The sequence below is a fragment of the Miniopterus natalensis genome, chromosome 14, assembly GCF_054644295.1.
Source record: "Miniopterus natalensis isolate mMinNat1 chromosome 14, mMinNat1.hap1, whole genome shotgun sequence".
In the NCBI taxonomy this organism is placed as follows: Eukaryota; Metazoa; Chordata; class Mammalia; order Chiroptera; family Miniopteridae; genus Miniopterus; species Miniopterus natalensis.
Window position 1 is genome coordinate 51,248,517 of NC_142094.1, and position 14,757 is coordinate 51,263,273.

The following is a 14,757-nucleotide window of genomic DNA, read 5'->3' on the forward strand; positions in this document are numbered from 1 at the left end:
CGTGGGCAGGCGAGAGGCGCGGAGGCAGCCCCACGCCCCGCGGGCTCCGGACGCAGCGCGGGGGGCAGGCTAGCGACACGGGAGAGACGACGGCAGCTGGGGGGCCACCGGCCACCATCCGGGCGGCGCGAGGCTGAGCCCCCGTCTCCCGAACCCCCCTCCCGCATTGGGCGCGCCCACCTCGGGGCTCCAGCTGGCCCCCGCCCTCCCTGGCGCGCGGGGCTGGGAGTCCAGGCAGTTGGCGCGAGCCGCGGGTGAGGCGGGGCCGTGCGCGGGGTCCCCTCCCCCCAGGTCCCCTCCCGCGGGTCCCCTGCGAAGCGCCCCGCGCAGCCCGTGCCGCGCGCTCCCCGCCTCCGGCCCGGCCCGGCCCGGCCCGGGCGCCGCGGCGGTGGGCTCGGCCCGCGGAGGACAAGGTCAGGAGACGCGGAGGCGATGCCCGAGCGCGACTGGAGGGAGCCGAGCGGAGGCGACCGCGGCCGGGCTCCGTCCCTCCTGACCCGGGAGCGGGACGGGGGCAGGCGCCGGTGAAGAGCGGCGCACGCGCGGCTTCCCCCCCCCGGAGCGCCCCGGTCCGCGCCCGCGAGCGCCGCGCCCCCGGGCAGGGTCCCGGGGAGCATGCAGCCGGCACCCCCGGCCCGCGCCCGCCCCGCGCAGCCCGCGGCCCCGGGGCTCCGGCGGGCTCGGCGGGCGCGCGGCGGCGGGGGCGCCTCCTCCTGGCCGCCGGGCGGGAGCGCCTGGCTGCTGTGCTGCGGCTTCGTCTACCTGGCGCTCTGCGCGCAGGTGTCCCAGTCCCGGCCGTGCGACAGGACCGGCTCCTGCTTCTCCGGCCGCTGCGTCAACGCCACCTGCCTCTGCGACCCAGGCTGGGTGGGCGACCAGTGCCAGCACTGCCAGGGCAGGTTCAAGTAAGTGCCGTGGGGACTCCGAGCCTCAGCCCCCCCCAGCCCCTCGCGCCCCACCCCCCGCCTCGCGGCCTCGGGGCCTGGGGTCCTCGCACCCGGCGCCGACCCGCGTCCCCTCCAGCCCGGGCGCCCCGGGGACCTCCGGCGCCGCGCGGAGCGCTGACCGCTCCGGACGCTGGTCCCGGTGTCCGCAGGGACTTCTGGTCCCCTCGTATCAGCATCTGCACACTGGGCGACGGGGCCAAACCCCGTTTTGTTAGGACACAGTTTTTTAATCAAAAAATGATGCCCGTGTCTCACGCAGCACTTGAGCGCGTGTCACATTCGGGACAATACAGAAGCGTCAAGGTTAGAAGTCGTGGTCTCCCCCCCCCCATCCTATTTCCCTCCCCAGAGGGAACCGCTGGGAACATTTTAGTTTATTTAGTAACAATAGCGGTCCTAAGGAGAGTTCAGGATGGGCGCGCCGCGTGCCAACGCCGTTCCCAGGGCCTAGCGCGGGTGACCTCATTTGTTCCCCACAACTCAGCGACTTACTAGAAATGTTACGCTGGGTTTACAGAGAGACATCCAGACAGTGAATGTCAGTAATTTGCCCGGGGTTGCACCGGGGAAGGGCCCACTCGTGAGCCCACATGGGCCGGCCTAACTCTAGGATGTTTACTTTGAGCCAGTGCACTGGGTTGAATTGGCCAGGACAGCCTGGAATTGGGAAATAAGGGAGTGACTGTGGGTTAGATGAAATCCCCCCCCCCCCCCCCGACTTTTGAACGTGAAGATGACGGAGTTTCCCAGTGGTTATTTCACGGTCAGCCCTTGTGTGGGAGCATCGCTTTGGTTTTGCTGGAGCTCAAGGCCCTGAGGAGTTTGCAGCAGGAAGGACACCGTCTCCCTCCTGCTGGACGATGTGCGGGGCTTTCCTGCCGGATGGGAAAAGAAATGGGTGGATGTGGGGAAGTAGAAAGTTAGTTGAGGCCACCACCCGGGTAGCTGTCTGACAACTTGCAGTTCGGTCATTGAGTCAACTTCATAGCCTCCTAGATACTCAACAAGAAGTTTTCTGGCCGGTTTGTGGTTCTGAAATCACATTATGCAGGTCACTAGTGTGTGTTGTCGGGATGAGAGCAGGATCTTAAGTGGAATGTCTCTTAGGCTCTAAGACAAAGGCAGGGATATGGTTCAGCTTTTTAACGTATTATAGGAAAATTCCCTGGGAGTTCTAAACAGCGTGTTGTTTTTTTTCTTATTTTTTTAGTTAGTTTTGCACTGTTGCTGATGAAAACAATGCCCTTTGAAACACATTGTAAAAATGTTTTGTTTAGGTTTGGTTTTCTTTTAAAATGGTGCTTTTAAATTTTAGGTAGGTCCTACTATTTAAATCCATTTACAGCAGGTTTTTTGGAAGTGAAATCTCAAAATGAAATTTTATGGAATTCATTTGTAGCAATTGGTTGTTGGACTGTTTCCTAGCTTCACACTCTCACAAATTAGTATGGTACTCTACTTTTGTTTTAATACACTTTTTTTTTTTTTTTTTAATTTGGGAGAGATAATCATTAAAAGTTTAAAAAAGGGTTTCAAGATGAGGAAAGATATCATGTTGAATTGCGTTTCTTAGCCTTTTTTACGTAAATAGTCTTAAACTTTTGCTATGACTATAGCAGCCAGACTCTACCTCACAGAAGAGATTTTTGAACATATAAACTGGGAGTCAACAATGAAAAAAGCCGTATCTCTTTTTTATATCTCTTTGTACATAAATAGGAAGATTGCCCGATTCCTATGTGATTCAGGGATATTGGCCTTTGTGCGGGTGGATTTGCTCCATCTGTCTTAGGACAAAATTGCTACTGTCCTGGGAAGCTCCTGTCTACATTTTATAGTAGTCAACTCCTGAATCAGCTAGATCAGCAGCTTGTAGCCTCACCAGCAGATGTTGTCCCACCAGCAGATGTTCCAGTTAATAGGAAAGATCACAGATCAAGTTAAAACCAGGTTAAATAACAGAGAGACGGCATTCATAAGCACAAAGCATTGGTGAGTAAAGGAAGAGTAGCTTTTTAAATTGAGATACAGTGAAATAACAATAAACCCCGAACTAATCATTGAATGTTATTTCCTTGGAAGCTGTTATTTCCCTATGACTCATTTTATTCTGTTGATAAGTAGAATACATTTCATCTCTCTGTGGAATGCAAGCGATTAATTAGAGTAAACATAACTGGCACAACTCTGTGTGGTGTTCTCTATACTCTTAGGGGTACAGAAAACGTGGTGTTTAATGTGAAAGGGAGGAATCAATTTAGAAGAAAATAATTCTTCCTGGTAAGGTACATGCTGAGCTAAGGAAGGTTTATTTGAGGATGGTGACTTGAAGAAATAACACAGTGGGGAAGACTTTAACTGGAAATTCTCACTTCGCTAATTACCTTGAAAATCTTTTACTAAAAGGGGAGGATGGCAACCCAAACAAACAGACATCAGAAATGATCAATCTTGGTAAGCAGGTGTCAAAATTAATTGGCTGGCTCCATGGTAACTCAGCCTCTCCGCCCCCTGCTACCGGGGTTTGACTAGGGAGTAAGAGTTCTTCAGATGCGTCTTTAGAATGGAAGATTGATGGTGGGGGCAGAAATGCAGGAGCAGATGTGATAGCAAAAGTGGTACTTCAGTTCCCTGAGCATTGATTCCGGCCTTCTCTGTTTCCACTTGAGAAGAAGAAAACACTCAGAGTCCTAAGCCATTCCTCACAGAGGTAAAACAGAATGAACATCGATCTTCAGCTTCAGCAGGACTGAAAGATTTAGGACTGAGAATCAGAAAGGACGATGCCAGTTTGAAATACAGTAATCCAGGGTATGACCTGTGCTAATTCAGATTGTATTTACTCGGGTAGCTAAGGAGAACGTTAGGCTGGAGAACATGTTGCAATAAAATCCATTGGAATAAATAGCGCTCTCTTTTAGAAGCAGGTTGTTTAGAATTCTTTTTGTAGAGTAGTTGGGGTTTATGTTTATATAAATTTATATCCTGTGTTCATGCTTGTACATGTTCTCGCTAATGTGACTTAGGAACTATGACCTCTGATTTCTCTTAGGTAAACAAAATAACCTAAATTAATGCTCTGAGATTGGAAACTATCTCATTATATTATAAATATTTGCGAGTGTAAATTTATTATTAAAACACTTAATGAACATTTTCCTAAAATCATCTATTAAGTCTTACTACATGTTTAATGTATATAGGTTTTTTAAAATCTCATAGGTTAGTCAAATATGGATACTGAATTTCACACATTTATAATGGAAGTATTTATTTCTACAGACAGCAAAATGACATAATATTAAGAATGAGGTAGCTATTGTAAACAAAAAGGGGCAGGGTCAAGGGTGTAAATGTTTTTCTTAAGCTGCTAGTAGATATACATACACACACACATATCCTTGGGAATCCTTTTTATTAATCGTAGGGAAACTATCAGTAACTGTAAAGTTAAATTGAATGTCCTTTGCCCCCAGGCCTTCTTTTCTTCAAACTAAATTGTAATATGTAATCTATATCCATGGGTTCTTTTTAATTATTAAAAATAACATGGTAGAATTTTTTTTTTTTTTTTTTTTTTTTAAATTAATCTTTAGAGAGAGGGGAAGAAAGAGGGAGGGAGAGAGAGAGAAACATCGATGTGAGAGCAAAACATTTGCTCTTGCTGGGCTGCCTTTTGCACGCCCCCTTCTGGGGATTGAGCCTGCAACCCGGGCATGTGCCCTGACCCGGAATCGAAACCGGCAACCTTTGGGTGCCTGGCAAGATGCCCAGCCAGCTGAGCCACACCAGCCCAGGCCGCATAGTCGAAATTTTAAAATAATTTAAATTCACTGTTTCTAAGATCCTAAATTGATCCAGGAGGTTACTTGTAGTGTGGTTTTCAAGACCACAGGTCTGCGTGATTTGGCTCCTGTAGCAGATTAGACTCGGCCCTCCTTTTTTTGTGCAGTGGTCATTTACAGTTTCCTGAAGGTGTCACATTCTTTTCGGCCTCAGAGCATTTCTCACATGCTCTTCCTTCTCTCTGAACCCTCTTTCCTATCTGGTGGTTTTTTTTTTTTGTGGCTGATTGCTAAAAAGCCTTCAAATCTTAGCTTACACTATTATCTATCAGAGGCTTTTTTCCTCAGGCTACGTCACCCCTTGTTATGTACTCTTACAGCACTGCTTTTCCTTTTTAGTACGTTCAAATGAATTATTTAATTGCAATTGTAATTGTTTCCTTTAAAATATTTATAAGGGCTTTTTGAGGTATAATTGACATGCAATAAACTGTATAATTTAAAAAGTTTTGACATGTGCCTCTGAAACTGTCACCACTATCAAGATGATAGAAATGTCCATTATACCCCAACCCCTCTCTTTCCCGCTCTTTCACTCTGTCCCCAGGCAACCACTGAGCTGCTTTCTGTCACTATACTAGATTTGTTGGCATTTTCTAGAATTTTATGTAAGTGGAATCATGTATTATGTATTCCTTTTGTCTGGCTTCTTTCACACAGCATATTTATTTTGAGATTCATTAATGATATATCAGACGTTTACTCCTTTTAATTCTTGAGTAATATTCCAATGTGTAGATACATCACAATTTATTATTCATCCGGTGATGGATATTTGGGTCGTTTCCCATTTTTGGCTATTCTGTAGAAAGCCGCTCATAGTAGAAGTCTTTGTATGGACATATGCTTTCATTTCTCTTGGGTAAATACCTGAGTGGAATGGCTGGGTCATACGGTGGATACATGTTTAACTTTTTAACAAACTGACAAAACTATTGTCAAAGGTAATTGTATCAGTTACATTTCCACCCGCATGAAGGTTCTAGTTAATGTTCATGTATGAAAGTTCTAGTTAATTCACATCCTCACCAGCACTAGGTATAGTCAGTCTTTTAAATTCCTGCGGTTCTGATAAGTATGTAGTGGGATCTCATTGTGGCTTTAATTTATACTCCCTACTGACTAATGTTTTTGAGCATGTCATCCTGTGCTTACTTGCCATCTGTAGATCTTCTTCGGTGACATATCTGTTTAAATCTTCTGCACAGTTTTTTGTCTTTTTTTTTACATTTCTTCTTATTTTTATGAGTCCTTTATCTATTCTGGATACTATTTCCTTATCAGATATATCATTTGGAAGTATTTTCTCCCACGCTGGGGCTTGTCTTTTCATTCTCTTAACAGTGTTTTCAAAGAACAGAAGTTTCAAATTTGACAAGTTTGCCTAAACCAAATGTTTTCTTTGGTTTATTTTTCTAGAAGTTTTATAGTGTTAGATTTTATAGTTTATGTTTATAGTCCATTTTGAGTTAATTTCTGTGTATGGTGAGAGGTGTGGATCTCAGTTCATTGTTGCTGCATATAGATATTAAATTGCTTCAGGGCCATCTGTTGAAAGACTATTCTTTTTCTGCTAAAGTGGCTTTGTACCTTTGTTGAAATCAGTTCATATACTTGTGTGTCTGTTTCTGGATTCCTCTGTTCCATTGATCTCTGTCGATTTGTATGTCAAGACAACAATATCTTGATTATTGTGGCTTTATAAGCCTTGAATTCAGGGAGTGAAAGTCCTTTAATTTTGTTCTTTTTCGGTTATTCTGGCTAATTTATTTCTTTGCATTCTCATATGAATTTCAGAATCAGCATGTACATTTCTAGAAAAAAGTTGCTGGGATTTTATTTGGGATTGTGTTGAACCCATAGATCAATTTGGGTTACAGTTGTCATTTATCAATATTGAGTTTTGTGATTCATGAACATGGTATATCCCCCCCTTTTTTTTTTAGGTCTTCTTTAATCAGCAATATTTAAAACTGTTGCGTGAACAGGTCTTACAACTTTTTTTGTTAGATTTTCCCTAAGTATTTCATGTTTTTTGATGCTGTGGTAAATTATATGTATTTTTTTTTAGTTTTAATTTCTGTTTGTTGCAGTTTTCTAGAAATACAACTGATTTTTTTGTACTTTAATATCGTATCTTTCAATCTTGTTGAACTCACTTATTGGTTGTAGTAGATTTTGATAGATACCTTATGATTTTGATATAGATTATATATATTCTTTGCAATCTGGATGCCTTTTGTTTCTTTTTCTTGCCTTATTTCACTGGCTAGAACTTCCATTATAATGATGTGAGATGTGTCTTGTTTCTGATTTGAGGGGAAAATATGTAACCTCTAACTGTAAAGTAAGTTATCTGTAAGTTTTTTGTAAATCCTTTTTACCACATTGAGGAAGTTCCCTCTCTTCCTAATTTGCTGGGAGTTTTATTCAATTTACTTAATATGTACAGGGCTGCATGACTAGACTCTGTTAAGATTTATTGTTCAGAATATAGTGCATCTTGATAAATATCCTTGTGCATGTGGAAAGTATGTATGTTAGGCTGTTGATGGGTAGAATGCTCTATAAATTTCAATTAGGTCAAGTTAGTTCAAGTTTTCTCACACTTTTCTGATTTTCTTTCTATTATCAGTTATTGAGAAAGGTATGTTGAAATCTTCAATTATAATTTTGTATGTATCTACTACTCTCTGTAGTCTTACCTGATTCTGCTTCCTATATTTTGAAGCTCTGTTACTACATGCATGACACTATATCTCGGTCCTCTTGAGAACTGACCTTTTTTTCATTATGAAATGACCATTTGTTGAAAAGACTGTACTTTTTTCATTGATATCTTCGTACCTTTCTTGGCAGTTAATTAGATATCTCTATCTTTATATCTGTTTCTGTTCCATTGATCCATATGTCTAACCTTTTGGTAGTCCCTCTCTTTTAAGACTACTGTACCTTTATAATAAGTCTTGTAATTCACAGTGAGACTCTTTCAACTCTATTTTTTAAAAATTCATTTGGTTATTCTAGTACATTCACTTTTCCACATAAAACATAGATTCAGTTTATCAATTTCTGTAAGAGTTTATGTAGAATCGGTATTACCTTTTTCCCTTAAATGTTTGGTAAAATCTATCAATAATGCCATCTGGGCCTGGCATTTTCTTTGTGGGAAGGCTTGCAACTGTGAATTCAACTTCTGTAATAGATGCATGGATATTCATTTTATCTGTTTCTTTTTGAGTGAGTTTTGGTAAGTTGTGTTTTACAGAGAATTTGTTCATTTCATCTAAATTTTCAAACTTATGAGCATAAAATTCTCTAATGTTTCATTATCCTTACAAAGTCTGTGGGGTTTTTAGTGATATTTCTTCTTCTATTTCTGATATTGAGAGCTTCTGCTTTCTTTCTTTTCTCTTGCTTAGTCTGGCTAGACACATATTAATGCTATTGCTCTTTTCAAAGAATATGTGTTTGGTTTCATTGATTCCTGCTATTTTGTTGTTGTCGATGTTTACAGTTTCATTGATTGCTTGCTTCCTTTGGTTTTAATGTGCTTTTCTTAATCTAATTTCTTAAGATGAAAAGCTTAGATAATTAATTTGAGATGCCTCCTCCATTCTCTAGTTAGGAGGATCAGGGGAGCTGAGTCTGCTGTTATTTGCTTGGTGCTGGGCAGAGATGGCCCACCCCACAGTCTGTGCAGCTGTGGCGCCCCCCAGTGGTGAGGAGCAGGGGTGCTGCTGCTTTGCTGCTGCTTGCTTGGTGCGTGCAGGAATGGTTGAAGGGATTCCACCTCCGCCTTCTTTCCCAGCAGGGAGGGGCAGATACCCATTATTTTTATAGGTAAAATACAAGCATTTAGAAAATAAAAGCCCTGTATAAATTGGAAACTTTCAAATAAATTTTCTATGTCTCATAAAAAAATAGAAAATTTAAGAGCGTTGTCCTTGTTTTGATGTATTAAATTTAATCCCAGGCATCATTTGTACTTTATGTTTTTTAAGATTTTTTTTTTTTTTTCCTTTTAGAGAGAGAGGAAGGGAGAGGGAGAGAGAGAAACATCGATGTGAGAGTGCAGCATCAGTTGGTTGCCTCCTGCATGCCCCCTCCCTGGGATCGAGTCCACAACCCCGAGGGGCATGTGCCCTGGCTGGAATTGAACCGGCAACCCATCAGTGCATGGGACAAAGCCCCACCAACTGAGCCACACAGGCCAGGGCCCTTTGCACTGTTTTGACAGCATACTTATGCTGATAATGAAATTTCTTCTAGAAATTAGAATTTATTATTCTATGTCATGGAAGAACAGTATTAATGGCATTAAAACTAGTATTTTGAAACTTAACTTTTGAGTTGAGAGGAGAAGTACTATAATGTGGTAGACAAAAGCTTTCAGATATATTGCCTTTTTTTTTTTATTCCTGATGAAAAACTTGTGAAGTAGATAATTCATGTTCTCATTGTACAGTGGGAAGAGAGGAAAAAAGACCCGGAGCGATTATTTAAGCAAAGTCTGATGGCTGCTAAGTAACAGTGAGTTGCCAAATCATGTCTGTCTGGCCCATTTCCATCTCAAGCCGCCTTTTACTCTTCAGTGAGAGGTTTCTTCCTAATTATACACTCACACTCTTCTGGATTTCCAGATGGTATAGGGGTTATCAAGAAAATGAGTTTTGGTACCAAACTGATCGGGGTTTGAGACCTAATTCTGCCAGTGTGCCATGATCTCTACATGGGTTTGCTTTGCTGCTTTACTGAACACTTGATAAGTTTTCTCTCATTCCATTTTTAAAACAATCTTACAAAGTAAGTACTGTTGTGATACCTATTTTACACACAAGGAACCTGAGGCTTAGGGAGGTGGAGTGACATACCCGTGGAGTGACCAAGGTCGGCTGAGATTCTTGCAGCTCTTCTAAAGTTTTTCCTTTACTTTCGGTTTCTCAGTCATGCCTTTTCCATTCTTCAGTGAAAACAGAATATTCTACAGAGTTCTCCCTTGTCCTTTACAACGTAAGTACAAATGGGTGCATTTTACAGTACACAGACATACCAACAGAAAAGTATGCACTTAATCAAATAGTTCTCTATCATGTAGCTGTATTTTACTTTTCTCCAAGCTTGTTGATTACCTGGATGTATAATATAACAGTTGTTTTTAATGTCAGGATCCTGGATGGGCTGTGAGCGTTTGGTGAATCCTCAGATTTGTATATGAAATAATTATTGATGTGAAATTTCGTAGGCAGGAGGGTATAGCTTTTAAAAGATTCTCAAAAGTGATCTCAGATCTCAAAATGGTAAGAATCACTGAATTATAGGAACGAAACCCAAATAATGGTCACTGTGTCTGCACAATTAAAAAACATGGGATCAGGTGGACAGAGAAGGCAGAAGTTGGCTGGGGGTGCAGAATGCACTGTGACGGCAGCGAGAACAAATGCGAGCTCAGCACAGAGTAATACACTGATGTGTCCCTGTGCGGAGAGGGGAACGTTAATACCAGTGGATATAACCTCGAGGTCCTCGTTATCCACTTTGTTTAAATAGAAATCAATAAACTATTACGTAATATTTTAATTAAGAATGCTGTTTTAAAAAAGACTTCTGTGTGGATCTGCCTAGTCCTTGCAGAGTGGTTATGGGTTACGTCAGCACAAAAACCATAGTCATCGATAAACAGGATTTACTGTTTCAGAGGCTTCATAATATTAAACCTATTGACTTATTTTTTTATAATGTCTTAATCAAATTTTGTATTCATAGCCAGGATAGAGAGCAGCACTTCGATTGATTTAATTTTAGTTCTGTTTCATGTTTGTGCTGGTTTTCCTGCACTGAGCAGCGGTCACTCCTGTGATGTACACAGCCCAGCTCGCTTGTTTGATCAGGGACTCGAGATGGGGCAGTTTCAGCTGGAGGAGACATTGGCAAGGCGCGTGGGCATGTGGCAGGCATCTAGACAGGGATTGGCAAACTTTTTTTTGGGAAGGGCCAGATAGTAGATATTTTAGGCTTTGCAGGCCAGATGGGCTCTGTTGCTACTACTCAACTCTGTTCTTATAGCACATTAGCAATCTTAGACACATGTAAACAAATGGGTGTAGCTGAGTTCCAGCAAATCTTCATTTACACGAAGAGGCGGTAGGCCAGGAGTTCCTGCAGTCCTGGTGGAGATGAACATGGCAGTGTGCTTCTCAGTTCAAGAACAGGAGTGCCACAGAATTAAAAAGATAAGTCGGTGGTCTGAAACTTAGGATGCATGGTAGAAGCAGCATAAAAAATAGTTACGTACAAGGCCTAGTTTACCTTTTAGGCGGGTGAGGTATATGCCACCTAATTTCTGGAGACCTCTACACAGTCGGAACATAAGGGTGTTAGGAGTAAGAAGACCAGAAAGGACGGGAAACCAGGTGTTTGTGATGTTGGAGTGTACGACTTCTGAATCTGGGAAGAGGAGCGGCTCCGGATGGTGAAGGTGTCCTAAGTGTGCCTGCGGTGGGAGCGCGCGGGTCAGGTGGCTCGGAGGTGAGGGATGTTGGCGGGGAAGAGATCAGGCCCCTACGAAGGGAGACTTGCTCTTACTGTGGAAGCGGCAGGGCTTCCCCCCTTTCTCCTGTCTCTGGGTGGTGAGAAAGAATTTTCCACCCCTCTCATCTTGGTTTGTGTCAGCCCCTTCCTCCCCCCGTTTCTAGAAGAGGAAATGGCCAAGAGGAGACCTCTTTGCAATAAGTGGAGGCAGAGGCGGGGTCTTGGTAGGGGCTTTGGGTTAGGGATGGGGGATGAAGACTGAGAAGGAATTCAGGAGCTGTGGCGAGTAGGCTTTCCTTTGAAGTGTGTGTGATTGTTGCCCTGGAGTTGAAGAGGGTGGGATGGAGCGAGCAGTGGCCTGTACTCTTGTTGCGTAGCCTGGGTGGGCAAGCAAAACAGTGTCTTCACGTCACCTCTCGCAGGTGGGAGGTAAGAGTCACAGGGGTAGCTCCTAGGGTATGTACTTTGGAGGAGGGAAGCTATTTTAAACTAAGGGTAAGGAGTTGAGAGGCGTAGCCCAGGAGTGGGTCAGTGTGGGAAGGTGCGGTGGTGGGGAGAGGGGGGGTTGGGGAGTAGGGAGAAGAGGCATTTCCTCAGATGCAGTTTGGGAAGTGTGTTCCCTAAGAGGAAGATGGGCTATATTGTAGGTGGTATTTGCAAAGCAGGCCTGCCTGTTCTTAAATTCCCAGATAAAAAGAGCTATGTATGTCATAACTGTGTGATAAGGTGCTTTTTGACTATGTTATAGTGATATTCTTGCATCATAGAAGTTGAAATAGAAGGAGCTGTGTAGGGTCATGGAACAGAGGAGAGGTTTTAAAAATATTAATTCCCTGAGGCTCTAAACTGTGATCATTCCGTCTTAATTTACATCTGATCATTTGTATCATTAGGTTCAGCCCGAATTTGGAATTTTTTACAATTTAAATTAGCACCATTTTGATTCTAAGGGTTTGTTGCAACTGTAAGTTAGAAACGTAGGAAGAAGGGTTTCTTAATGGACTCTACTGAGGGATCCGCACCTCGGCTTAAAGCCGGGGAAACTTTCACACACGAGCCCCCTCGTGCTACCTTGCTTTTCGAGAGAACAGAAGCAGTAATGACTGAGGTTGTGATGAGAAGATTTCTAAATCTTTATTGAGATTCTTTATTTGTTGAGATATCATTATGCTGGTTTCCTTTAGCTCTTGAGCATGTTTAAGGCAGTTGAATTAGTCTATCATCTAGCAAGTCCAGTGTCTGTCTCCTCAGGGACAGTTTCTGTTGACTTCTGTGAACGCACCATACTTTCTTGTTAATTTGCATGCTTTGTTATTTTTTGTTGGGAGACTGGACATTGATTATCATAATACGATAACTCTAGAAATCAGATTCTTCCCCCTGCTGAGGGTGCATTTTTATTACTACGTGTGTTGTAGTCGTGTACTTGTTTAGTGACTTTTCTGAACTAGTTTTGTAATGACTGTATTCTTTGTTGTGTGTGGTCTCTAAAGTCTCTGTTCCTTTAGCTTGTGGTCAGGTAGTGTTTCAAGAAATTTCCTTGCATGCTGGAGCCAAGAAAAAGCGAAGAACTCTCCCAGGCTTTGCAGATTCATGCTGTGTGGCAGCCCTCCAGTGCTCAGCCAGGTTGTTTATGACTCTGCCTTAGCCTCACTTCCTTCTTGCTCTGAGTCCAGAAATTAGCCAGAGGTGAAAGTGTAGAGCCTCATCATGTCTGCCCTGGATGTGGCTTCCCAAATTCCCAGGCTCATGCACTGGACAGCTTTTTAATGTCCTAATTCTTCAAAGAATCTCATTTCCCACATTTTTCTCCCAGGCTTTTGGTGTATCTAGTGTTTGCTTTTATTCTTCTTTTTTGACTCAGGCAGCAGGGGTGGTTCATATTTGCCTGTCAGTGTTTTGTGGAATGCCTCCTGTCTGGCTGCTTTTTGCCCTGGAGGAGTTTCATGTTAGGCATGGGATGATTTTTGTGCACTGTCACGTGGATTACCCTGTGCAGTCTTGTCTTTAGACATTGCTCATTGATCCACTGAATCACGTGCAGTTCCCCAAAGAGATCATGCTATTCCCTGAACCTCCAAGTCTTCACACATACCTCTTCCAGGAATACTGTTACCTGTGTTTCTTTTTATATGCATTTTTAATATATATACCAGATTAAAATTTGACAATCTTTTGTTTAGGGTGTTTGTATGAGGGGTATTTGTAATCTTTTATTTTTTCTTGTATTGGATTGTCAGGTTGTGCTTTAAAAATAATTTTTGCACTCCATTTAAAATGTCAAATTTATTGGTGTGAAGTTCTTAATGTCTTATTCTTTCTGTAGCATCGGTAGTGATGTTCCTCCTTTCCTTTTTGATAGTGGTAATTGATATTTTTTCCTTGATCAGCTTTGCCAGGGGGTTATTATTTTATTAGTCTTTAGAAAGCCAACTTTTAGTTGCATACATTTTCTTTATTATATGGCTGTTTTCTATGTCAGAGATTTCTGTTTTTATTGCTCCTTCTACTTTCTTGATTAATTTACTGTTCTCTTTATAGCTTTTTGAGCTGTAATTGATGATCGACTTTCTAACATGCACACTGAGAACTATACCTTTCTCTCTAAGCACTGGCTGAGCTTCATCTTATAAATTTTGATGTGTTGGGGTCTTGGTATTCAATAGAAAACATTTTCTAATTGTCCTTGTGATTTAAAGGTCTGTTGCTTAATTTCAAACGTCGCCTCTCCGGTTAGGAGCCTTGGCGTACCAGCAGCTCCGGTACCACCGTAAGCCAGCCGTATCTCAGGGTGTTCTGCCCCCCGGGTGGCTCGTAGCTGGGCTGCAGTCCGCACCAGGGCTCGTTTACGTCTGGCACAGCTTGACCCCAGCAGCACGTGGTCACGTCCCAAGTCAGAGTGCCGTGTTGTTGACTCGAGCCCCTACCTTTTGTGGGCCACGCCTCCAGCTTCTGCCCCCTCCCTCCTAGAGGCTGCCAGAAGCACTCTGAGCCGCTGGCAGTTTCTTCTAAGTAGACAGATCTCCCCAGAGCAGAAGCAGCTCCGAATGCCTGGAACCTGTAACGTCTTGGTCTTGGCTTGGCAGATCTGAGCGTTTTGTTGCTTACGACCTGCTTTTAAGATTTTAAAATCGTTCCTTAGCTCTTTATGTTGGCCTCAGTGGCGGGCTTGTCTCAATGACCTCATCTGGTATTATCGGAAGGGAAAAATCAGGACAAGTTATTTAACCTGTTCTTTATCTGTGCTTCCTTTTTCTCATCTTTAATGCGGGATTCGTAACTCCTACCATCTTGTAGGGTTTTGGGGATTTTTAAATGAGGTCACACATTATGAGCTTACAGTAGTACCTGACGTGAAGAACACGCTCGATTTATTATTACATTGGTTTGAGAACATTAAATTTGTCTGTTGCTCTTCAGAAACTATTCCAAGC

The 14,757-nt window shown here is 43.0% G+C and overlaps 1 protein-coding gene across 1 annotated transcript in view; it reads left to right on the forward strand.

Moving 5' to 3' along the window:
- Positions 1-615: 615 nt before the first annotated feature.
- Positions 616-14,757, forward strand: part of ATRNL1 (attractin like 1) — a 350,792-nt gene continuing 336,650 nt past the window's right edge. The window contains exon 1 of the mRNA XM_087823974.1: positions 616-905. Within this exon, the coding sequence (XP_087680100.1) occupies positions 616-905 (290 nt within the window). The remainder of the gene's footprint in view (positions 906-14,757) is intronic.